The sequence below is a fragment of the Colletotrichum godetiae genome (genome assembly GCF_030913485.1).
Source record: "Colletotrichum godetiae strain CBS 193.32 chromosome Unknown BDP55scaffold_19, whole genome shotgun sequence".
Classification (NCBI taxonomy): domain Eukaryota; kingdom Fungi; phylum Ascomycota; class Sordariomycetes; order Glomerellales; family Glomerellaceae; genus Colletotrichum; species Colletotrichum godetiae.
Genome location: NW_026851267.1, coordinates 550,030 through 575,429, shown reverse-complemented (window position 1 = coordinate 575,429; position 25,400 = coordinate 550,030). Strand labels below are relative to the sequence as shown.

General features: G+C 54.0%; 5 protein-coding genes across 5 annotated transcripts; 2 read left to right on the top strand and 3 right to left on the bottom strand.

The window, feature by feature from the left end:
- Positions 1 to 3,755: 3,755 nt before the first annotated feature.
- Positions 3,756 to 5,568, top strand: BDP55DRAFT_703987 (family 7 glycosyl hydrolase; the record flags this gene model as incomplete). The annotated part of the gene is made up of 4 exons (XM_060577986.1): positions 3,756 to 4,226; positions 4,280 to 4,467; positions 4,529 to 4,619; positions 4,694 to 5,568. Exons 1-4 carry the CDS (start codon positions 3,797 to 3,799, stop codon positions 5,566 to 5,568), a joined length of 1,584 nt encoding a protein of 527 aa, XP_060430058.1. The 5' UTR covers positions 3,756 to 3,796.
- Positions 5,569 to 6,088: 520 nt separating this feature from the next.
- Positions 6,089 to 9,925, bottom strand: BDP55DRAFT_119911 (fungal-specific transcription factor domain-containing protein). Its single transcript, XM_060565444.1, has 4 exons — positions 9,230 to 9,925; positions 8,611 to 9,115; positions 7,815 to 8,556; positions 6,089 to 7,763 (listed from the first exon to the last, which is right to left on the bottom strand). Exons 1-4 carry the CDS (start codon positions 9,425 to 9,427, stop codon positions 6,404 to 6,406), a joined length of 2,805 nt encoding a protein of 934 aa, XP_060430057.1. The 5' UTR covers positions 9,428 to 9,925; the 3' UTR covers positions 6,089 to 6,403.
- A 2,560-nt stretch (positions 9,926 to 12,485) lies between these two features.
- Positions 12,486 to 13,528, bottom strand: BDP55DRAFT_119859 (uncharacterized protein). The gene is made up of 3 exons (XM_060565443.1): positions 13,011 to 13,528; positions 12,869 to 12,931; positions 12,486 to 12,821 (listed from the first exon to the last, which is right to left on the bottom strand). The coding sequence occupies exons 1-3, from the start codon at positions 13,292 to 13,294 to the stop codon at positions 12,689 to 12,691; spliced, it is 480 nt and encodes a 159-aa protein (XP_060430056.1). The 5' UTR covers positions 13,295 to 13,528; the 3' UTR covers positions 12,486 to 12,688.
- Positions 13,529 to 15,937: 2,409 nt separating this feature from the next.
- Positions 15,938 to 18,425, top strand: BDP55DRAFT_551816 (fungal-specific transcription factor domain-containing protein; the record flags this gene model as incomplete). The annotated part of the gene is made up of 6 exons (XM_060569144.1): positions 15,938 to 16,007; positions 16,069 to 16,088; positions 16,164 to 16,264; positions 16,318 to 16,545; positions 16,599 to 17,213; positions 17,270 to 18,425. The coding sequence occupies 6 exons, from the start codon at positions 15,938 to 15,940 to the stop codon at positions 18,423 to 18,425; spliced, it is 2,190 nt and encodes a 729-aa protein (XP_060430055.1).
- A 1,567-nt stretch (positions 18,426 to 19,992) lies between these two features.
- BDP55DRAFT_728389 (general substrate transporter) lies at positions 19,993 to 21,742 on the bottom strand (the record flags this gene model as incomplete). The annotated part of the gene is made up of 4 exons (XM_060579430.1): positions 19,993 to 20,411; positions 20,472 to 21,108; positions 21,167 to 21,430; positions 21,509 to 21,742. The coding sequence occupies 4 exons, from the start codon at positions 21,740 to 21,742 to the stop codon at positions 19,993 to 19,995; spliced, it is 1,554 nt and encodes a 517-aa protein (XP_060430054.1).
- Between the last annotated feature and the right edge of the window lie 3,658 nt (positions 21,743 to 25,400).

Sequence of the window (25,400 nt, the reverse complement as noted above, 5' to 3'; positions counted from 1 at the left end):
TGTCACGTCACCGGGTAAACCTTTCGATGGGGTAGGTAGGTAGAGTTAGGCTCTTCGTCTTCTCCCGGCTATTCCTTACCGTATGTCTTCTGCTCTCAACTTGGGTACTACGTGGAGAAATCGACTGGCTAAACAGCCCTCCCCCTGGTTTGCCGATTTGGAGACGAGTCACTGGGATCCTCTGGGCGGTACCTGACTTCCAGGCTTGTCCGTGAGGCGGCTCGCCCTGCCCGTCACTTTCAATATGCGCGTATCACAGATCTGGGACGAGCGTGTAGTGGTGGTGGTAGTGGGGGAAAGTCGCTGCTCGCTTCTGCGCCTATGCCGAAGGAGAGGAATCTGCACGTGGTCAAGTGACTCTGGCATCTCCACCATCGGATGCCGCAGGCAGCTTAGAGAATGGACTTTTGGAGGAGGACGACCGGCCTGCCGACGGGAGCTGACTTGAGGTTCTGCTTTATCGACCCATTCAGCTACGATCCGCGGCCCTGAGTTGCGCCCGAAGGCGCTCGATACCAAGCTTCGCCCGGTCCCCATCGCTGAAAGAGGGAACGAGACTCAGCTTTGCGCATCGTCGTTCTGGGCACCGCCCGACATTCGCGGTGGTTCTAGGTTCCGTTGGATATGTTTGGACATGACTTTGACTCGTTGGCGATAAGCGGACCTACCTTTCTCTCGCCCTCACCAGATGAGACGCGATGCGTTCATCGGATGTTGACGACGTTCATCCCGTCATCGTTCACCCCAAGGGAGGCGAACTACGATATTGCCAGCCACACCACCCATCACTTACGCGAGTGAAAGGGTCTCTGTCGCATCCCGCTCATTTCCGGCTTCATTTCGATGTTGTCCCATATTGCGGCGGCCCGGCTGATGCCGACGATGACGGGTGCAAAGGGGTTTCATGTTCCTGAGCTTTCAGGACGACCGCATGAAGTCCAGGAAGACGGGCCCGAGATCGAGGGGCAATTCATTTCAACCTATGCATGCAACCTCACGATAGATTGCGTGTGCGTCTATGTGTGCCTACGATAAGGCACGTCTTACAACCGCTCGCGGCTTTCGTTCCCTTCGTTGCCGGCTAGCTCGTCGGTTCAGCATCCGGAGGACTCTCGTCAAGCTGCCTTGGGACTTCCAGGAATAGCTTATGGGCCCCACGAGGCTGGTCCCTCGGCTTCAAAGCTATCTGTATCCCGATAGCTGCAAGTGGCGCTCCTCAACATAGCATGACTTGTGAGCATGCTGCCACGCACGGAATGGTCTCGATTCGGATGTACGCAAGGGGAAAAGAGCTCATCAGTGCCTGGTTCCTAGCAGCCATCTTACCTACGCGCAGCGAAGATCCCTCAGATCTATCATCGCTTGAGGCTGTTCGGATACCCATGCTCCAGGGGCGGATGTCCATCGCCTACGAAGCCTCCTCGCTTGTGTAGCCATTGTCGGCGAGGTCCCAGATGATCAGAGTGAGATTGTCATTTAAAGGACGACGTTGAATTTGTCGCGGCTACCAATGCTGATCACCACCGAATCCGGCGAAGCTCTGGGCCTTTGCAACGGATTGCTACGTTTGGAGGCTGAGCTCAAGCTTCTCAAGCTTCTTGACCCTCGCCCGCCCAGAAACTCTAGTTTTCTGGTCATCACGGGTAAATTCAGAAAGCCTCTTGGCAAGTTGCGACGTGGGGCCATTGCGTCCCTCGGCGGTAGAATCTTGGCTGGCGAGGTTCTTGCTCAACGTCGGAACCGGGCTGTCGTTGAGTGACATCGCACCGTGATGAACACCGACAAGTAAGTCCTGCAGGTTCACAATATCCGTACCGCAGTACCGCGGTCTCTTCAGCCACACACACACACACACACTTGCAGAGAGGCAACGTGACCAGTCACAAGTGGTGTAGTGGCAGGCCCTGCTCTTAACGCATGCAATATGGGACAGCACCTCCCGCCTCCAAATTGAACCAGGGCTCCATTGAATCTCGTACAATTTGTTTCTGAACCCATCGGTCTGGTAGGTATTGATTGGCATTGATTGAACAGGTTGATCAATTAATAAAGAACCCAAAAAGTTTATAGAGCCAAGCTGGGCCCAGCATATTGGCGCAACAGAGCCGCTTCGCTTGTCGCAATATCTTGACGACGTCAACGTTCAACGGCGAAATATCGTCAACGACATGTCTAAATGCCACTGAGAATCAACCCTTCCCCAGCGTCCCAAAGAATGAAGAATGTGGCGTTCTCTCCGCACAAGCAAGGAACAGAGCGGGCGCGTGGCAGTCAGTGCCGGATGGCTAATGGCGTTATGCGGGGAGAAGGTTCTCTCTTCCCGCTCATGATGTGCAACGAAAAGTCGGGGAGCCTGGAGGGCGATCCTTGCGAATTGCGGGGAGCGAGATGCCTAAACTGACTATTCGCGTATCTTTAAATTCTCTTATCAGTCGAATCACCGCAGGGGGTTCGAGGCCGCGTCCCTCATGGTGGTTCTCATGATGGTGTGAAGGTGTGAGAGTGAGAGTGAGACTTCACTCAGGGGCACTCGAGTTGAACCAGACTAACAATGTACCAAGTCTGGCGGGATCTTCGGGAAGCCATCATGATCACGAGGATGCACAAATTTTCTTCTTCCTCCCTCATGCGAGATGACTCGAGTTATGCCATCTCACGATACCGGCCTCCCACGCCGTCAAAAAAACTGGCCTTTTTTTATTGTGACGATTCGAGGCGCGTAGTACTCGGCGCAAGGCCTCCGCGTTGGGCGCAGGGGTAAGAAAAGTGCTCCAATGAGGAAAGCCGCGGGGACAAGTCCGCATTGGGACGAGGAACTCACCACCACCTCACCTCACACATACATACATGGCACTCAGTTTCTTGTGTGACCCGTTTCTCCGTAATGAGAAAGAGTCTGAGCATGGTGAGGACGTGTGTGTGACCAGCCGCATGGCCGGAGGTTACATCGTTTCATTCTCTCCCCGGCTCGGGATTGAGGGCGAGAACCTGCGAGCCCACGCGTATGGGTTCAACAGACCTTATACTAGGTACTGTCTCAACTACCATTACTGCCACTGCCATACTACTTGTACCAAAGCATAATCTCAAAAGACCACATAGAACATGAAATCTAGTAGTAGTGATAAGAATGATAATAATAGTGGCAGTGACAGCAATGGTGGCAGTGGCAGTGATAGGAATCATAGGAATAGAGGTAAGGTAGTGAGCGGCAAAATATAGCTTCACCCACTTATGTCTGTACCTTATGGCTTACCCCAAAATCAAAGAAAAATCGGTGCAGTTTCTCCAATTGCCTATCTGGGAAAGCAAGGTACAAACTTTGGGTTGACGACGATGCATCGTGGGAGCCGTGGTTCCTGACACTTACACCCGCGACCCCCCTCGATGTTGGTCCTTCGCCGCACCTCGACCCATACCACGAAAGATGCCAAGCATGGACCTATGTGCAGACTACCCCTTGATCATGGCCACTTCAGTCTAGCCGGTACCTTGGCTTCAGGTCGTTTGCGGCCCGGATGCCGTGAGCTCCTTCGGATCCTCGCTTCCTCGTCGCTAGACTAGTCGATCATGGGGTTGGATGTCACATCAACCCAAGCTTGAAGAGTGGAACGCGGCTGTAGAAGAATCAAAGGGTTCGAAATCCAATGGCATAATATCAGCAAAGACTGGACGAGAAGTCCCTATAAAAGTCCAACAATCTCCCTCATCCAGAAATCCCATTCCCCATCCCTCTCACCCTCATCCCAAACACCCTTCTCCCCCTCAACACCACAACCAGTCCAAGCATCACAAAATGCAGACCAAGTTCGCCGCCCTCCTCGCCCTCGCGGCCGCCGCCCGCGCCCAGCAAGTCTGCACCTCCCAAGCCGAGACCCACCCATCCCTCACCTGGGCAAAGTGCGCCGCCGGAGGCACCTGCACCAACGTCGCCGGCTCCGTCGTCCTCGACTCCAACTGGCGATGGGCTCACACCGTCGAAGGGTCGACGAACTGCTACACTGGAAACACGTGGAACAGCACTCTCTGCGCTAGCGGGCAGGGCGCTGCCTGTGCGACAAAGTGCTGTGTTGATGGCGCGGATTACCCGGGTACCTACGGCATCACCACCAGCGGCAACGAACTCAACCTCAAGTTCGTCACCACGCACGCCTATGGAAAGAACATTGGAAGCCGTGTTTATCTCATGGAATCCGAATCCAAATACCAGAGCTTCACGTTGCTAGGTGCCTTTCCCTGGTCTTGATGTTCGAGATGTTTGAAGACTGACTTCTCCCAGGCAACGAGTTCACCTTTGACGTCGATGTCTCCAACATCGACTGCGGCTTGAACGGCGCTCTGTACTTTGTTTCCATGGACCTCGACGGTGGTCTGTCCAAGTTCTCTACCAACAAGGCTGGCGCCAAGTACGGTACCGGATACTGCGACTCCCAGTGCCCTCGCGACGTCAAGTTCATCAACGGTGTCGTAAGTCAAGACTCTAATATTCCAACTCATATATATCAAAGACTCACAAACTACTTCTTAGGCCAACGTCGATGGCTGGAACCCCTCCAGCAACGATGCCAACGGTGGTGTCGGTAACCTCGGTGCTTGCTGCGCTGAGATGGATATCTGGGGCAAGTCTCACTCACCCCCTTTTCTACTCTACACATACGAACATGAACAACCAAACTAACAACCAAAACAACAGAGGCCAACAAGATCTCCACAGCCTACACCCCTCACCCCTGCCAAAACAGCGCCTACCACTCCTGCACAGGCAACGCCTGCGGCGGAACCTACTCGGACGACCGCTACGCCGGCGACTGCGACCCCGACGGATGCGACTTCAACTCCTACCGCCAGGGCAACAAGCAGTTCTACGGCCCCGGCTCCGGCTTCACCCTCGACACCACCCAGAAGCTCTCCATCGTCACCCAGTTCCTCAAGGGCTCCGACGGCGTCCTCTCCGAGATCAAGCGCTTCTACGTCCAAAACGGCAAAGTCGTGCCCAACTCCGAGTCCACCATCGCCTCGAACCCGGGTAACTCCCTCACCACGGACTTTTGCACAAAGCAAAAGCTCGCCTTTGGCGACACCGACGTCTTCAAGGCCAAGGGCGGCTTCGCCAAAATGTCCGAGGCCGTCGCCGCCCCCATGGTCCTCGTCCTCTCCCTCTGGGACGACCACTACGCCAACATGCTCTGGCTGGACTCAACCTACCCCGTCAATGGCGCAGGCAAGCCCGGCGCCGAGCGCGGCTCGTGCCCGACTACCTCGGGTGTCCCCGCCGATATCGAGGCCAACGCGCCCAACTCCAACGTCAAGTTCTCCAACATCAAGTTCGGCCCCATCAACTCCACCTTCGCCTCCGGCTCCGTCGTCGTCCCGGGTACCGGTACAACCACCACCTCTGCGCGCCCCAGCACCATCACGACCTCGGTCCGCACGTCGTCTACCGCCCCGGCTACCGGCACCGTCGCCAAGTACGGCCAGTGCGGTGGCCAGGGATGGACTGGGGCTACTGGCTGCGTTTCTGGCAGCACTTGCACCGTCGTCAACCAGTGGTACAGCCAATGTCTCTAGATGGAACTTGGAGATGATTGCCCTCTGTGGTAGCTTCCAGACTAAGGTACCGAGTTGAAAGATTGGGATACAACGGGGAAACAATGCTAAGAAAGAAAGGTATAAAGGGAAAGCATGTGTGAAAGGGATAAAAAGGAGGGGGGGCCGAAATCTCGACGAAGGCTCACCCCCTCTGTTTCGCATTGCCTGCATTTCTCTTGCAAATTTTTTTTTTTGAAACGAAGAACACACATTTCATGTATATATTCTCAACCATCCTCTCACACACCGGGCGTGCTTCCCGCGCCTAGTTTATCAGTATATAAATCAAATCATTCGCTTGCTAAACATCCGTTCTCGAGGTTGCTTCAGATTTAAACTAGTCTCTATGTATTCCATACAATGCCGTATATTCTGTAGACTTCTTTTTTCTGCTGTTAGTGATATGATTCCTTCTTTGGCCATCTGACCCCCGTTGCCGGAACATCACATTACCAGAATGCAGAAGACAGGAGGCAGTCAAAATAGCGAGACCAGGCTAGGTTGGTATGCTGATCTAGTGGGAGGGATTCAACTCAATCTCACTCAACATGGTCGGCCCCAGCGCACGAGAAGCAAGTGTATATCAAAATATGATGGCAAGCCTTACGCCTTTCTATTGTAAATCATGATCCATGACTGCCCAGTATATTCACCATGCGGAGGCGCATCGCTGCAACCGCTGTCCGCAAAATCATTCAAAGCCTCCCGTCGCCAGTGACTCCATGGTATACGGTACATAATACACCCACGCCAATACCCAAAACAAAGACACCACAATTGGTTGTTCCCATTTTCCAGACTTCCATTAATCAAGTCATGCTTGTGGCCAGACACTCGCGGCGGGGCTCGGGTTGTTCATTCCCATGTTGAGAATGGCATCGATATCGCTCATACCCTCGTTCTCTAGGACATTCAATAGCTCCACTTGCTGTTGCTGGCTAAGACTACCTTGGCGCTCCTGTGACCAATTGAACGGACCCCCAAACTGATCAAGCCCCAAGCCAGGGTTTTGTGAGTTGAAGCCATTGACTTGCAACGAGTCCCCGAAGAAACTGTTGCTCATCGAGCTGAAGGCGTCGGGGTTGATAAACGGAGGGGGCGGGTTGAACCAGTCTGTTGTGTTGTAATTCGGCAGCGGGCGTTGTGGCGCACCAGGATCCGATGTCGGCGGAGCACCAAAGCCACCGGGCCCCCTACTTCCAGGAACAGGCGCGGGAGGCGGCGACATATTTGTGCTGTGCTGGGCCATTGTTGGTGTTCCGTGCTGAAGGACAAGTGGCGAAGACTGTGACATGGCCGGAGTTCCCATCGGGGGCGGCGAGATGGTCGAGCTCGAGGGGGTCCCGACAGGTCCGCTGTTGAACGAGTCGGGGGGCGTTGGCATGGCGTTGTTGATGGTGCTAGGCGGCGAGGAAGAGGAGTTGTAACCAGGCGTGGTCGTCGCTGGGGGCGTAGAGTCTTCCAGTGGTGACTCAGGAGGGTAGGCGGAAAAGCGGCGGCCGCCCGTGTTCATATTGGGATTGTTATCGCCAGAAGAGTTGCCCCAGATCGAGTTGGAACGGAATGTTGGATGAGGGGGGAAGTTGGGGTCCCATTGGTAAGTGTTCATCGACTCAGGGGTCGCATCAAAAACGAAACCAAATTGCGGTGGGTTATGGGGAGGGTTGACTTTGAACGTCGGTCCACCGCCTGGCGCTGTTGAAGCTGAGATTTCCGAACCCTGAGGAGAGTTGCCGTCAAAGAGAGAAGGAGGCGTCGTGAAAGTACTGGACGGTTGTAGGATGGGGGTATCTCTGGCTTCGTAGCTCTGGAGGCATGCCTTGGCAAAGATGGAGTAGAGCTGAACAGCTTGAGCAGTCCCCGGCCAGCGCTCAGTGCATTGTTCCAGAATGTCTAGCGTCTGATCACTCAGTTCTTCCACCTCGTCACGAGGGTGGGCCTGTCGGATCTCGGGATACGAGACCGTCCAGAGCAGTGTGTTAAGAGACATGTAGAGGTTGAGGAGGAACACCCAAGTGATATCGACTGCTGCCTTTTCCATCTGCTGCTTCGACAGATTGATAATGTATGACGCGCCTTCAAAGCAGATGCCCGCAGCTCGTGGAGAGGGTTTGGGTACTTGCGGGGAAGGCCGGTAGAGGAAGATGCGCATCTGGTGATAACGTCCGGTGAACCTGCAAACGGACAGTTAGAAAAGTATTATGATGAAGGACGGCAGTACACACCATGGCCTACACCAAGCCGGATTTTGAGGTGAAGAGTCAATCCAGTTTTGAATATCTCTCTCCATCTTGGCGAACCAGGGGTGGCTCTCATCCCTGGGCTCTTCGCGCTTCTTTTCGTAGAGCACTCTCCTGATCTCGGCCTGCTCCATGCGCATCTTGAAGAAATGCAGAGCCACCAGCTTGTTCTCACTTGGAGGCCCCTGGCCAATGCCGTCAGCCGTAATGTACTTGTCGTCGACAGTCGCGAAAGGCTCCACGTCCATCCGGTCGTCAGCCTTGGAGAATCCATTGGGTCGGCCCATGCTATGTGCCAGCCCAGCTTCCATGGAAGTGATGATGTAGGCAAGACGACGGCGCATATCCAGTGTCAGGGGGTCCAGGAGATTCCCGGCGCTTATCGTCTTTTCATCAGTCAGGCCTTCTGCCTGACAAACGCGCGTGGCCATGCCAACCATGTAGTATACAGCGGTCCTTGTGGGGGTCAGAAGGGAGTATTGGCCGATGAGTGCCAAACTCTGTAGAGACTTGAGATCCTTTGGCCGAGACACTTGCTCAAAGTGTTCCATCGCGGCCAAATAGTAACTGTCGGCCAGACCGGCATACTGGGGATCCATCTTCTGTAGCGAGATTGCAAACACCATGCGGACGATGAGGTTCTTGTAGGGGTCTTGGTCTCCAGCATACACTGCCTCAAGATCGTCCAAGAATAGCTTCTCGTGCAACGTCGGCCAAAATACTTGGGCTGTTCACCAAAGTCAGTCGAGGGTCAAGCCGAGGAAGGAGAGAGGGCACTTGCATCGTTGGCAAAAGACATCTACGAGCTTATTGGCGATAGGTCTCGTCGGCAGGCTCTGGGCAGGGTGGGCGCTGATCATGGGATAGCTCTTCTTTCGGTCTCTGGTCATCACGATGGACTGCATGCGCGTCATCCTCCGCGCCCGAACTTCGGGAATCAGCTCTGAAATTCGCTTTGAGTCGGTAAAGAGCTTTGCGCCCTGGACCAGCAAGCGTGTCATTGCGATGCCGCTACTTGGGCCAAGGTAGCGCGGAGTCTCGTCGGTATCGTTCAGGCGAACCAGGCCACCTGGTCGCACTATGTCCTCGTCGAGGTGGGAGAACTCGCTGTCGTCGTCGGTGTACTGGCGTAGCTCGGCCTCGAGGGCGCGCACCTTTTCTTGCAGTTTGATAACATAATTACGGTTGATCTTCTTCCCTTTGGTAGTGTCGTAGTATTCGCAGACCGAGCCGGCGCGTTCGCACGGCAGACAACGGGGTAGAGTAGGATCGCATCTTGTTTTACGCTACAGAGTTGAGCAAGTCAGCCAGAGTCTACGAAGCGCCATACATCACTGTTCACTTGTCGGGACTCTAGAACCCAGGAGGCGCCGGGTTTGCGGGAAAAGGCTCCGACATACCTGGCGGCAGCGGCAGCAAGCCGTCAGAGTGTGGGCAATGCGATTGGAGGGGCCGTCACTCTCTGGATCTTCGCGGCTGGTAGGGGGAGCGCGAGATGGGCCAGGGTAGAGTTGCGGAGGAGCGTTGGGAGGCGGGTGATGATGGTACGGCGGGTTTCGTGGCATCATGTTGCCCAAGCCATGACGGTAGATGTCCATAGGCCGGGATGTAGAGACTGAGGCTATTCGCCCAGTCGATATTTGTGTCTGAGCGAGGGGACCAAAGGCGCCTTATTTAGTGGACGGTGATTTGCCTTTGCCTCGCTGAGAAAGCTTGTAGAGAGCCGGCGAGGGCGGGTAGTAGTCGTCTTTGAGGGTTGTTCACGATGTAGGTAGTGGGTATCGTTTACGGGGCGGAGGCGGACGTGGGCGAAGGGATCGGTGGAGCGCAAGGGCGGACAGAATGTCTCATGGTTCGGCTGAAGAGGGATTCGAAGGAAAGTCGAGGGTATCGTGAAGAGAGAGAGGGTCCTCTTGTCTCGCCGGTCGCGCGTGTGTAGTGGACTCGGACGTGGTGTATGTATGGACGTCGGGCTGGGTACGGGCGGATGGTTGCAAGAGGAGACGGAGACGGGCAGTGGACGTGAAGAGACGAAAAGGTCCACAATTGAAGGTGTCGCTATTGCTGCTGGCTGCTGGCTAAGGTACTGTACTGCCCCGAAAAAGGTGACAAGTGCAGACCGGGAGGGAATGGAACTGGAGTACGAAGTACCTAACCGTACCGTCCAGTCGATAGTCCGCCCGCAATTCCGCAACGCGTGGTGGTTTCTTGCCAGGCTTGCTGCTGGGTATCCCGCACGGCAACTTGAAAGGTACCTTGATACTCTCAAAGAGGTGATGTCTGGTACAAGTCACTGCCTACCTTGCCTACTGTCACTTCAATTCGCTGTCGTGCTTGGTACATGTGGGCAATGTCGAATGGGCATGGGCGGTGATGCAGCAGGGCAGGGAGGGGAAACGAGAGATCCTGGGAGGAGCCAAAAAGGTACATAAAGACAGAGTACGGATCAGGGCACAATGAGGCGAAGTGGGATGTACTGCCGAGGTACAGCGTGGGAGAGAAGGAGGCTTGGAGGGGGTACCTGCTGAGGCGGGAGCTGGACGACAGATGCGAGGAAGGAAGGACGCTACCCACTTGCAAGGTCTCGGCTGTTCATTCGCTAATCAGAGCAATCGGCCAGGGCGACGGTCAAGGTTCGCGGGTACCAAGTGTCGGTAGAGGCGTTTCAGAACCATTGCAGTGGGGACCTTAGCAGAGCTACGTTAAGACTGGACGACCTGACACTCCCGTCCTTTCTAACTGAGTACCTTGCACGGTAACATCATCTCCATTCCCGTGCTTCATCACGACAGCGAGACTGTAAGTTACAGGAGGGCACGATACAGGTGACGGGAGCGCAGCAGACGGGATGAAGCCTCCAAAGACTCGTCACAGTTGCAATGGGGGTGGGCGCGGTAGGTGGGCGGGATGATGGATCCAGGTTACCACTGCGTAGGGACCCATATAGGTAATCCATTCCGTGGAGACTGAATTCAGACAAAAATGTCCCGTGGGCCGTGGATACTAATCAGTAGATAATACTGGTCAGATACTGGTGCGAACTGGCACTAATTGGATATTGAAGTGGACAGCCCAAAGGGTAAACCTGCTGCATTTGATCGCTAGATACAGGCACATACACAGCAGGTACTAATCATGGCCGCATCATCCATGGTCGTGGATACACAGATCCATACAATGGCCAACAAATTCGGCATACGGGACAAGTATCTCCTCGTCTTCAAGCCAGCCCTACCTGGTTTCGAGCCTTGGGATTTAACGAGTTTGGGGTCCGCGAGGTTTGAACAGGCTCAAGCCGAGTGGGCGAGGGGGAGGGCAAGATATGAAGGCGGGCAGCAATAGCAAGGCACACGCGGAAATGGGACATATGGGAGCGGCTATTGAATGGCAATTCCTTGTTTGGTGCTAATTATTAGGTGTTGAGAACCTGGACGGCGACTGTCCATTTTCCTCATCCTCTTGTGTCCGTGTATACGTGTATTTCATCATCCGTAGGTGTATTCGTGAATTGTGGACGTGATCTGAGGGGGTCAAGAGGCGTGTCGTTGTGGCTGACTGATGCTGAATGCGCCTTCCTGCACCACACTTACTCGAGTGAGGTCGAGCGAGGACCTTTCGCTCCTTCTTCTGCCCGTGGCCGTAGCTCCTTCCGGGTGCAAGAAGTCAAAGCACAGCCATCCAAGTATTTGGATCATTCCATGATGAGTTCCTTCCTGTCTCTGGGTCCCCGTGCCTGCCTCATCCCACCCAATACCCGGCACCTCCTGCATCTTGACCCTGGTGCCCCGCCCCTGCCCTTCTTCCATCCTCGAAAGAGGTCGGCCTTGCCCCGCTCTTTCCTTCCTTTCTGCTTCCATGATCATCTCCTCCAAAAGTCCGATCATCTGATTCGCCGCAGTCTCCACTCACAAGACCCGCCTCTCCAAACAGTCAAACATCATCGAGACTGGGCTTTCCTGTCGAGACGCGGCAAGAGCTAAGTACTTCCGTACTGTCCTTCGTAGGTAAGCACTTCGTTCTGGGAGGGAAGCTACGATGTAGAAAGCGTGGGAGAGTCTTGCAGTTCAAGACTCCAAGTGCAAGAGCGAGTGAGAGACATGCAGCCGATCCTTCCCAAGCGTGTATGCCAGTGCCAGGCCCCCCCTTCCTTCCTTCCCTTCAACGAGGTGAGGTGACTGCCAATGACATGTCGTCCCCGACTCACCCTTTTCTCACATTCCCATCTCAACTTCCTCATCGGACTCGACTGCCACCACCACCGCACGCCGGTCTGACGGAACACCCATCCGGTAGCATTTCTACCTCGCCATCCCGTCCCTTGCTTCCCCCAGGCCGCCCAGTCCAGGTCACATGCGACCATCAACACCTCTTCTTTGGTACGCAGCCACGGCAGCACAGAGACAAAATGACGGATACACATCAAATGCACGGCATGAACTAGAGCAACGACCATCAATCACATCGCCATTAATCACCTTCAGGGGGAGACAGACGCCGTACCCATGCCTACCTACCTTGCCTTACTAATACTCCGTACAGGAATACGATGAGCACATCCATGGTCCATGAGAGAAGAGAGCGCCCGCACATCCACCAGGAAATAATGCCCCAAATTGAATGACGGATGCATGACTAACTGGTCAACTACCAGCCTCCCATCAATCATGATCCATGATCTTCATCTATCCGTACTCCGATCTTCCAGAACCACACAGCCGACAGAGTACCTACACTACGGAGTACAGAGTGCAGACTACGGAGACAGAGGACGAAATACCCTTCGTCACACCGTCTCTTCGTCCGTGGCCGCCGCCCAACGCCGCTGCATGCAGTCGCGGCTCTGTCCCTCCTACCCCGCCCTAATCCTCATTTTGAAGGATTCCCGACGCTCGACGAGCCTTTTCTGGACTGAACCCTTGATTCGGCTGCACTAGCACACGCTGCCCTTGCCATTTCTGACCTGGCATCCAGGCTTGTCGATTTCTAAATTCTCTGTCAAGCATTGAGCGTTCTTCGACGACCTGACTTGGTGTACATACACTCCCTCGCCCAGTGCTAGGTATTCCAACGCTACCAAGTACCTCTGTCCACGGCTTCCGCTCCTGGCCTCATCGTGTCATTGAATCAACAATGCTACCTTCAACAGGCACACTTCAGGGGCCTTCCTCAAGCGCTACTTACCTCGCAGTATTTCTCACGAGATCGACATCCCGAAACAGAAGGTTCGCAGGGAAGATAACCTGAGAGGAAAAGAATGACAAAAAAATTTCAAGAAAAAAGGTCAACACCCAACGTTCAAAACAATATCGCCTTGTGGGACGGAAACAACGGCGTGCCCTGCATGAGATGACATTTTTCATGGACCCCTCCAGCAAGTGGGGGAAATCCAAGCACCCACGGCACCATGGCGGCACCAGCACCAGCACCAGGATCGGCACGGGACTTTCGCAGTCTCTCGCTCCCATTTGCGAGGGGAATTCGCACCATGGCTTGCGCCATTATGCACATTTATTGGCGCCGCTCAAGTGGTTTTTTTTTTGTTTTGTTTTTTGTCTCAGTCCGGACCTGCAGCAATATGTACCTACAACCGTCTTGACCGTCATTCTACAGGACCTGTCAGTCAGGTCGCAGGCGTGGCATCTCGGTCTCGACACGCCCATTGCAATGACTAGAGGGCGTTGGCGGCTTCTTCTGAGTCAACCACCGCCCTCCACTGCCTTTCTCAAGTGACGATCTCCACGACTCGAAGTGCTTTCTCTCTCTCTCTCTCTCTCTCTCTACACGAGTCTACCAACCTCAACGGATGGGTCTACGGATACGGTGCACTGGACCGGCAGCCAAACAGGGCTGCTCTGCTTGAGCTTTCATAATCATCACCTTATCGTGTCGCAAGATCCACGTCTCCGTCTTTTCGTCCCAAGTTTCCAGTGTCGCTATCCGCTATGCCCGATTCGGCGATGCGCACCTTGGGTGCTTGGCAGACCGCGGCAAGCCAAAACGCAATTCACGACTGCAACGCATGGAGCTCGCTGTCAGCATCGTCTTGGCTCTCATCTTGTTTCTCCTGTTAGGCTGTGCGGCTGGCCTCGTCGCCTGGATCGATTGAACACCTACAAGGGTTGTACGGCGCGGCCGAAGAACGACCAGCTGAGCTTTCAAAAACAATAATTTCTGTAAATGCCGTGCAATGCGCCTGCGCCCGGCAGCTCATTCATCTGGTGATGGAAACAGCGTGGGGCCAGCAGCATTCTCGTGCCGTCAAAAACGCCTCTCGCTTCGCCTCTACCGTCCATAGTCACCTATCACGGCTTCCAATACGTCGAGTACACACGAATAGTCCACCTGGAAGACCCGAAGCATACTTTTACCTTTCCATACTCATGAAAAGACGCTCGAGGTCAAGGTTGAGCCTGGTTGGCGCTGGCGAATAAGTCGACGACGTCTACGGTCTTGGATGTGAGACGGGTCCAAGCAGAACCTTATCACTACGACGGCCGCTCTCTCGGTCTGCCGGCCCCCAGGCACGTACGCCAGGCTTGTCACCCCTTGGCCCCTGGCGGCCTTGAGCTTCTCCTCTCGTTCGCGGATCGTCGGATTCGCGGTTCGCCTTCTATTTTTGTTCCAGAATATTGCATCTGCCGGTTCCAAATTGCATCGTTGACACGTTGTGTCGTCAATCCTCGTCGAGATCGGGGGCCCCGACGACGGCCTGTCCCCCATCCAAGAAATAAAGCTGCAGAGAACCCTGGAAGCTTTCTCAGCCCAATATCCATTGACAAGCAGCTGCCAGTGGCTGCTCTGGCCCCAGGGGAAGGGAAGAGAAGGGGACCGGGACGGGCTTTATCTGGCAAGGCAAGGCAAGGCAAAAAGAGGGCAGTCAGGGTTCAGGGGTGGCTTGTACTCTGTACGAAGTACTTCCTACTGTGTACGGACTACGGAGTATGTCCAGGCTGTGGCCCGCCTCCCACAGCTTTCGTCAGGTTCAGGGAAACGGAGGTCAGGCGGGGTAACCGTCAACCCTTCAGTCGGCGTCGGTCGCACAAGAGAGGGGAACAGACCGTGTCGACTGTGCCGCCGATCTCTAGCACAGAGAGACTCGGAGTCTCAGAGTCTCAGGATCCCACAGATTATTACGCCGCCGTTGGATGCGCCTGGTGGCAGTACCAAAGCTACAAGCTACAACCAACCGTCGTCTCTCCCCGCGCAATACGAACCTCCCAAGCTGATCAGTCCAGTCTGAGGTCAGCATTTCCTCTGTCCTGGCCTTGTCCTGCCTCGTCTGCACTCTACGAAGCACCCTGGCCTTGCCTCGTCCTCCAGCGCGACGCAAGTACGCAAACACCAAGCATCATCGACAGGCGCCTAACAGTACACGGATACTGCGGTAGTGCAACAGCAAGGGGGAAGCCGTGAACGACTCGCGCACCGTCTCGTCTCGGACAGTTGCCCCGGACCTTGTTCTCTCTACGAATATCCGTACAGATTCTCTACGGATACTTGTGGCTTCGCTGCGCTCTCGGTTCTGTTGCACTTCTGAACCGCAGATCAGCATCCCTCGTGTTTTGTTCTTCCGACAGCCGCACACCTCTACGCAGTAACCGCCTTTTGATCGTACACATCATCGTTGCGACTCTTTTGAACCCTCGCATCCAGCTCAAGTTTCGACATTCAACTTCCCGACAGCCGACGCGCCACCTGCTACACGCGATACCGCGCTTAGGACGATCTGTTCTCTTGCGTGCACCAGTCACTGCAGCGTTAGGTATCCGAATCCCGGGCATCCTTCAGAGCCCCGTCAACGACGATCCGGCTTTACAGTAAACTCGTCTTAACCTCAATCTTAGCTTCGCTTCACTTCAATTTTGGCAGACGCTCACCACCGAAGCAAGAACCATTTGTGTTTGAATCATCCCATCTGACGGATCGCACTTCTTTTTAGAGATAACTGCAGGTCTCCCAAACCATAACACCTGTTTCATCAACCCAATCGCCTAGCTCCATCTATCTGTCGTAAACCCCTCGCGATTCGTCATCGATCTCGAAGCTTCAAGATAGCGCGGCCTCGAGGCACGGCACCTCGTTTTCCGTCGCATCCTCAATCGCACCCAATGCCGCGATCAAGTTTCTCAGATAACCCCCTGCTGCGGGTATCGCGGCCTGTATCGGCCTGCTCGCGATGTGAGTTGTCATGATTGCGGCTGACTGCTTGTATTTATGCGAGGCTAATCGTGCCCCACAGGTCGAGCTGCGAAAGTCAAGGTAGCTATCCTCGCCCCCGCTGCTCAGCCTGATGGATCTGACGGGCTCTTGCTGATGCATACTTGAAATTTCTAGTGTGATGGAAAGCTTCCAGCCTGTACTGCTTGTGAGAAGGCAGGCCGCGAAAATGAGTGTTCTTCGGCCAATGACCAGTTCGCTCGAGGCAAGGAGAGAAGGTTGGTCAGCTGGTCATGAGATCTCGGCATGCATGGTGTTAACAGAGACTCAGTTACGTAGCGGCCCTGGAGCTCAGGGTTGAAAAGCTGGAGAAGCGGTTGGCGTTTGCCAGGTCGCGCAAGGCATCGGTTAATCTGCACGATGTCGATGAAGCGACGACGGCGGGCCCTGCTGACCGTAAGGACTCTCTGGCCAACATCCGAGCAGCGATTCACCGCAAAGCCGCCCGTAAGAGGGAGGATTCGGATGTTAACGCACTAGTTTCTGATTTTGGCTTCTTGTACGTTCATTCTTGGGCCCCTCACTCCGAATATTCGTGCTCACGTTTGCCAGATCCGTCAACGCAACAACCCGCGATTTCGAACCATCCGTGAGCGGCATGACATTCGCTCGCCTGGTGCTGGCTGCCGCTACTAACGACGAGGTGCCGGATCCGACGGAGGATAGCTTCCCAACCAGGGCAGAGGCCTTCGCCACTGTCCAGTACTACATGGCCAATATCTACTCACTATTTCCATCCTTCTCGGAGACTCACTTGCTCACCGTTTTGGACGATGTCTACCAGCAAGATGAAAGAGTCAAGGACAGACTTAAGGATGCTGATTTCTGGTTGCTGTACATGGTTCTTGCTATCGGATACGCGGCCCAGAGCAGAGAGCAAAATGATGACTACTCTCGCCGTGGTCTCGATTTTGTCGCTCGTGCCTTGCCTTTTGCTGATAAGGCGCTGATGCCTGGATATCCAAGTCAGATCCAGTCGCTCATCCTCTTCACGCAATACTCAATGCTCGACCCTGGTCATTTCGATAGTTGGTATCTGATAGGATTCGCGAGTCGTGCTGTGGTTGACTTGGGATTCCATCAAGACCCGCCGCAGCTCCAGGTTCCTGACAAGGCTGCTCTCGACCTTCGGAGGAGAATGTTTTACTGTGTATATGCACTTGACCGGTAAGCTCGTCAAACCTAGAATTACACATGATCCAACTCGCTAACACCAAGGATAGGATGGTCAGCATGGTCCGCGCCAGATCCTTCTCGTTCACAGATGATTCCATTAATGTCGAGTATCCCAGCAACTCTGGCTTGACTTCTGGGCCGATTACCGGCCCTCAATCAGCAGACTCGGCATTAGTCTTGTTCCAGCTTCGTCGACTCCAATCTGAATGGTATCAAACACTGTTCCAGGGAGATGCCGCGCCACTTTCAGACGCCGCCTCCTTTATTTGGCAGATGTGCCTGGAAATGAGAGAGTGGCATGAGTCTCTGCCTGATAATCTCCCGTCGGGCATCCGCGAGTTCTTCGAGCTCGAGCTGAGATACAGCTACATTCACTGCCTTGCGCCTAGCGATCGACAGCCACACCTGACCGACTACACCCGCAAATTAATTTTTGAACATGCCATTGCATACATGAACACTATTCATAGTGTCGTCCATGGCTCCGTCAATACAGCGTTCTACTCCTCCCTAGATGCCCTCAAGGTCTTTTTTGTGGCAACACAGTTCTTCACCGTCTTCAACGAGAAGCGTGAGCTGCTCATATCGGAGCAAAGAATCATTCCGCCCATCACTCGTCCAGGCACCGCTCCCCCGCCACCTCTACCTCATCGTCCGGCTGGTGGAGAGGATAGTTTGGATAGAAGTATGCGATGTTTGCAGCAGGTTGTGGAAACACTTGGAAGATACTCTCAACGATGGGACATTGCGTCATCGCTGAAGACAACATTTGAAGGGTTGTCATCAGAGTTGTTCTCCTGGCTTCAAGTGCGTCGGCAGATGAGAGAGCAAGGACAGCTACCTCAACATCATCAGCAACAGCTACAGCAGCAGCATCAGCAGTCACCTCATCAACCACAGCAGCAACATCATCAGCAACAGCAGCAGCCACTTTATCACCCGCACCAACAGTCTTCACCCATACCCCATGGACCCTCGCCGCCGCTTGGTCAACACCCCCAACACTCGCAGCACCCTCAGCATGCCCAACATCCATCCTACCCGCCTCCCCACCATCAGGCTCTCATGGGGTCACAGCAGGTGCCGATGCAAGGCATGATGCAGCAGCAGCTCCACGGGCAACCAATGATGCAATATAGATGGGTCGGCGACGGAGGTGGGCAGATGATGCCTGGTCCACCGGGGCAAGGCCCACCGATGTGAGCCACATCAACAAAGTCATGGCGCAATGGTCGTTTCCTGGAACTGAGACGAATACCTGGGCTGGAGCAGCATATTGGCATTCTTAGATTATAGAGATGATACTCCATTAATAGATTCTTCTCTATAGTAGTCTCCTGCGTCAAGTCTGCCTGAATCGTATGCCCTTGTAATGTGTAATTTGTCATGGTCAATGGTAGCCGTGCTTCAGAGTTGTTACCCATATAGTTACCCATATACATTGAACCCTTCCGTGGTGACAGACTCGAGCATCTGCTGCCACCAATGTATGAACTCCATCTCTATCTTCTGCCTAACATTGCCTTTTACCATTTACCTGGACATAGCCTTGTCTCATTCACCTCTTGCCTTATTCTAGTGTCTACATCCGAGCTCTGAAAGGTTTCGGCACGGTAAAAGAAGAGGATAACATCAGAAGCGTTGATGGATATAGGGCCGGTGTGTGAAACTAGCACAAAATACAGTAAGTCCTTTCTTTCGATGTATCTTCATAAACCCCAATATATCATGGGTACAGGTATATATAGCGTAGCTATGTAGACGCCCTTTCCAGTGACGCCACGCCCGACCTGACTCTCACAGCATCTCTCTTCGTCAGTGATCTAACGATCTGAGCTGAAAAGATACTGCTGTGCGGGCGAGCTGATGGGGCTTCCTCTCGATTTGCGTCCTCACTTTCTTTGACACAAAGATCTGACTAAACGCCAGCGTAGCTTTCCCAACTTCAATCTAAACATGCTTGCGTTTGTAAACTCTCATCGACACGCTCATATCTCTGCGCGAATACGAATGGTAGTATCAGCATGTAGAACTGAATGGCTCCTTAACCTCGATTTAGTACTTTAGGGTAAAGATCTAAGAAGGCAAACAGAACATAGACTTACCTTACCACAAGAAAGGCACGAGCACAATACCCACAAAGAAGGGGTACGGCTTCTTTTGCGCGACCAAAGTATCCAAAGGAGACCACGACCGTTCCTTGCTATTGTGTAATTGAGTTATTTATATGTAGCGAACTGCTTGTCGAGGCTGTATGTTTGTGCATTCCCAGGATTAGAACATGAAGACAATAAACGCAAAGAAGGGGTATATTTCACGCATGAACACTAGGCTACTGCGAGTAATCAACATTCAATCCTTTGTCGTCATTTTGACTTTCTCTCGCTTGATTATTCCAGGGGCAGCAACACATCTATTGAGCCTACAATCCAGAGAAGGTGGAAATCATTATCGGTGTCTTTGACCTTTTTCCTATGATTTACTTTCCTAACTTTTACACCTTTGTCTTTTGCATCTTTTAAGTACCAGACGAACGTGGGTTTCCACGTCATCTACCAGGGCCATGTAACTCAAGCAAACCTTTCTGACAATTCACGCGATAATAAGCCACAAGTTATTTCATCATGACAACTTCAATTCCGCAATCTGGGGTATAATGCGACGGGATCTGTACCTCTTTCAGGCCGATCCGCAGTTCTCTGATAATAATACATCAATCCGCATTACTCATCACTCCTCTATCCAACTCAATTGCCACACGGTTTAACCTCTAGACAGCCTCCTTCCTCTCAGACTGCTGAATCTCAGCACCCTCCTTGTTATCCAGCGCAGAGTGGCCGTGGTGCGCATGTCCCTCCTCGGGTCCGATACCCAACATCTGCGCGCCCTTCTCGGTGTGGTTGGCGCCGCCGAACAGCTGGTCCATCTCCTCGAGCGGGATCTGCTTGGTCTCGGGGATAAGGAAGTAGACAAAGATGCCGAGGACGATGTTGGTGGCCATGAAGAAGAAGAGGCAGTTGAGCCCCTCATTGGCGAGGAAGGTGGGGAAGAACTGCTGGAAGATTGTGTTTGCGACGTTTTGCATCTGGGAGCACATGCCGACGGCCTGGGCGCGGACGTTGACGGAGAAGATTTCGGCGGTCCACATCCAGGTTGTTGCGCCCCATGTTGGCTTGTAGAAGAAGATGACTTTGGTGGTTGTTAGTTCAGAGGACATGGAAAAAGGTGGTGGTTGGGAGGAGAACTTACAGAGGAATAGCAAAAACACAATCGAGATACCGACGGGTTCGCTCTTTGTTCCGTCTGCTGCTGTGGGGGTCTTCATGCCGACGATGGGGACGATGAGCATGCACACGGCCATACCAGCCGCACCAACGAGGAACAACCACCGACGACCGAAGCGATCAGCCGTCCACATGGCGTTGAGCGTGAAGAAGATACCCATGGTGGCGTTGAGCGCGTTGATGAGGTTAATCGTATCGGTAGACGGCCAGACCTTCTTGTAGATGGACGTCGAGTAGGAGTTGAGGGTACCCTGGCCGGTAAGCTGCTGTCCGACGTTGAGAGCAAAGGCGAGGTAGAGACGCTTGCGGATGGAGGGGTCCTTGAAGAGGGCGGTGTAGGAGCTGCTGATGGCCTCCTTTTCGTACTCGATGGCCTCGCGGATTTGGAGGAGCTCCTGCTCGACTTCTTCCTCGGTGTCGCGGATGCGCATGAGGGCGGCGCGAGCGGCCTCGACGTTGCCGTTCTTCTGGATGTGCCAGCGCGGGGACTCGGGTTGGAAGGGGAGGGCGATGATGATGATGATGGGGACGAGCATCTGGAAGATGACGACCATCTTCCAGTCCCACTGGCCGAGCTGTTCGCGGCGCTTGGAGCAGGCGTACTGTGAGAGTTGTGTTAGACTACGATGTTGGTGACAGAAGACGGATACGGGAACGTACGTTGATCCAGTAGGCGATGAAGGAGCCGACAGAGTAGAACATTTGCCAGCAGGCCATGATGTGGCCACGAATCTCTGAGGGTGCGACCTCGCCGATGTAGACAGGGCCGGCGGTGAGGGCCATGCCCTGGCCGAGACCGATCACGACACGGCCGGCGATGAAGACGCCGAGCTTGTGGTGGGGGGTGAAGGTCTGCATGAGAGTCGCGATGATGGTGACGAAGCAGCCGATGGCCATGCCCCAGCGACGTCCGAGGTAGTCGGCCTGTGTAGAGGGGTTTGTGTTAGCCTGAACTGATGATATCTTGTTTATGGTATTAGTTCAGGAGATGATGTTGCTTACAGTGGGACCACCGAGGAAGAAACCGGCGACGATGGCGCCGATGGTGTAGGCGGTGTTGACAAGGCCGATGAGCTGGGTGTCCTTCTTGAGGTCGACATCGACCCATTCGAGCCAGTTCTTTGAGCCCTGGAGGGAGTTGAAGACGGAGGCATCGTACCCGTAGAGGACCATGCACATGGCCGCCATCAGGGAGATGTACCAGTTGTACACTCTTTTGCCGGTGGGAAGACCCATCTTGGCGGAACTCTTTTTTTGGTTGACTTCCTAGAGAGAAAGATAACGACACCTGTATGGTAAGAGGAGGAGTTATCGTCCTGAAGAAGTGAGATTGGATTGAAGCAACTCCGGCAGAGAGGTAAAGAGCCAAGGAGAGAAGAGAGAGTCGTTCGATTCAGGAAGAAGAGGAGATGGGAGGTTGTCTTTAAAACCTTTATCTCAAAGGCGCACACCATACCACACTATACCTGGTCTCTTTTCAAAAGTAACCTAAGCCGTTCAGGTTCAGATAGGGATCCCCGCAAGAGTTTAGATTTCCCCCAATCCTTTCCCCCAAATCCCCTCATCTCACACCCCCGGTCCCCCTCATTCCCCGGTCTGACTATCCGCAACAAGATGCTGGCTCGAACGAAGGCGGCCGGCTGCCGCTAGAATTAGACGGCGAAAGAGAAGAGCAGCCAACCGAGAGAGAGGAGGGATTGGGGCTGGCACCGGCATCTTTCCCCATAATTGTCGAGGCCCCAGGCCTAGCTAGTAGCGCTGGTTCCGGGGGAGTGGAGAATTGAGATGGGGGACTTTGGATGGCATGGTTGGACGGGTTGGTTTCCTGCACACCGAATGCTGAGAGATACCTAGTTTAGAATCGGGTTTCTGTCTTGTTGCATACGACTATCCGTACGTACATATAGGCTTGGTTCCCTTGCTTGAAGCTCTCATAACCGCTAGGTGGATGGGGTATAGACATTGTCAAATGTGATATCTTTATACACTCTCTTCAAATGATATTCTAAACCTCTCACTCCTTATTCCCTCTCATCAGCCATGTCGTCCAAAGACAAGACAACCCAAGGAATGCGGCGACAGAACGAATCTCTTGGCGCCGCGCCGCGTGTGGCCCGCCGTGTCCGCCTTTCTTCCCCAGAGACCCCCAACCTTTTTGACAATCCTTGCTTCGAGTCTTGTCTCCGCGAAAGGGCGAAGGGGGGAGAGAGAAAGCTAGCCGGCTAGCTTGAGATGGAGAAGGGGAGGGGGCGTCTGAACCGGCGGAGAAATCCCCAACTTTCAAAATTCCACCAATGATAATTTCGCCTGGAGTATCGGCTTCACGTACGGATACGCCCTCCCTCAGTCTGCCAATAAAACGAACCAGACACAATTTCAACCACCGCGTGGTGGCTGGTCTGGGCAAACGCTTGTTTTCCCTTATCCTCGACTCGAACGAATCCACCATGTCCACACGTCCCCGTTTCCCCCCGTGGGCCGTGAGACTTGTTTGTGCAGTTTGCAGAGTGACAAGGCGGAGCTACCTTCGAGTTCGAGAAGGAGGACAGTGACTTATGCGACTGACTGATAGCCAAGGCCGCCTTATCGCACGTCCTTGACGCGTGCGCTTCTCGATTCAGCGTCTGGATAGTGGACTTCGTTGTCGATGATGGCCCTTGGCGCTGCACATGGCCGTCCACCTCCATCGCCGGGATGCCGAGTCCCGTATCTGGACACGCCTATCCGTGGGGCCGGTTTGGGTCTCTCTTTGCAACTGTGTCTCTCGGTCGTTTTCGACAGTTATTCTCAAAGTTGTGTATGTCAAATTCTCGAATTGATAAATGCCGTCCTTAACGAGATATCACGGATGGGATACCTAAACCGGCGCATGCAAAGCTGAACTGAATCCGGCCGGCTCTTGAGTCTGGCGCGCGGACGACCGCGCCGCAAATTACCGCCCCCATGTCAAGCACCTTCGACCTTCCTTGTGAAGTTCTGCCTATGAGAGGTTCGCATGTGAAGGGCAATGTGTTCTGTTACGCTAAAGTCTGTTGTCACCGCATCCCGGCCCTTGGCCTGGGTCGAGTTCATCTTGAGAGAGAGAGGGACCCATTCTTTCTGCAGCGTTCCCTTCATGCGCAGGAGGCAAAAAGAAAATAGGTCTAGGCTTGCAGCTTTCCGGCATGAGACGCCGGGGTCGTTCCGCTAATCTCCAGAGTAAATGACATGAGGGCTGCTCCCGCGCCGTTTCACTGCCTTCTTGACTCGCAGTGTAGTGATGTGGTGAGTAACCAAAACTCTATCCCTGCGGTTAGTCAGTGTAATTCAAGGCATCGCAACACTTGTTTTTGAAGACAGGCAAAGTAGAGGATCGGAAGGAGACAACACAAGCTTCAGCCAGCGCGAGCCAAGAATAATAGAAGCACACACAAGCACACAATACCGCCCTCCTTCGGCGATTATCCAAGAGACCATCAGAGAGCCAAGCCTGGTCATTCCGCGATTCCCGCGTTGGCACTGCAAGCCACCCGGCGCCGCCAAGAACACCAAGTTGTGCCGAATATCTCGACTTTCTTCCTCGGCCATCTTCTGCCTACTGATGCCGGCTTGCTTTTGACTTGGGCTTGAGATTTTACATATGCCAACGGCAAGCTGCTACTAGTTGAATCCCAAGGGCCTGGGACCCAAGAAACGTAGCGAGTAATGCAAGGCCAAGACCGCCTGCGAGCAGTGAGCACCCATGACCTCTCTGCCTCTCTCGATCGTTGGGAAAACCTCTATCCCGCCGGCACAGATTCGAACCTCTGAAGAAAATCAACCCATCCCCATCTTGGCACTAGCATCAACTGCCATCGTGACTCCAGGTCCTCTCCGCTTCATCTCCCCCGGACCCCAGAAAACGCCGTGCCGCAATCCGGAGTCAAGAGGACAAACAGGAGGAGGGAAAAAAAGTCGAACCACTGGAAAATCCGGAGTCCCCAAACCACACTATGGGGTATTCAGCTAAGAAGTGAGCCATGATCTATCCAACCCGTCAAACGAAGCCCAAGGGACGGGGGACCCGCTCTCCCCGCGAACATGATTGATGGAAGAAATAAACATTCCCCAGACGGCCCCAGATAGGATGGGAAGGGGAAGGGGGGGGGCGCCAACGCCGCCGCAGTCGCGCCGCCTCTTCCACCACAAGGATCCCGAACTCCAAGACAGCCCTTGAAAGTTGAAAGGATCCTTGGATGTGCGCACGCCCACGCTAAACACCGAAGGCGTTGCCGCAGGCGGCCGTTCTCGCCAGTGTTCTGCGGGTATCACCTGAAGGACTGCTGGGGGGTTGTCTAGGCTGGACTGGACTGGGAGATGTGCAAATACTGTCGAGAAGGATGTTGAGGTGAAGCTCCTTTTGTCGACGAGTCCGAGTCTTGTCTATATTCCTACACATCCTCACAGGAGACTAGTGAGCTGACGCATGCTGCGCGTCTGTGGCATGGTGCCGTTCGTACCAGACGGATGAGGAGATGGAGAATTTGATAGGATGCTGAGACAGGAAGTGATGTCCAGGAGTAGCTGGAATGACTCTCGATCGTCGTGTTATGTGATTCCATTAGCTTACCGAGAGGACGGGACGGCGGTCTAAACACAAGGCTACCCTACGTGCCTACGTGCCTCCCGGAAACCTACCTCGTAGGCCGGACCCCAGCATCGTTCTCGGGTTTCGGCACCGGTTGCACACCAACTTGGTCGCATGACGGGAGAGAGGGTGTGGTTAGTTTGGCCTGGGCTACTTCTCCTTAGTTTGATCATTTGGGAAGAAGCTGAGCAGCCTCTGGTCTGCTATGGCCTGCAGATGTTCGCGTGATCAACCTTCAGAGAGCTGGACTCGCGTCACGCTTCTTCACGTGGCTGGAGTTCCTTCTAG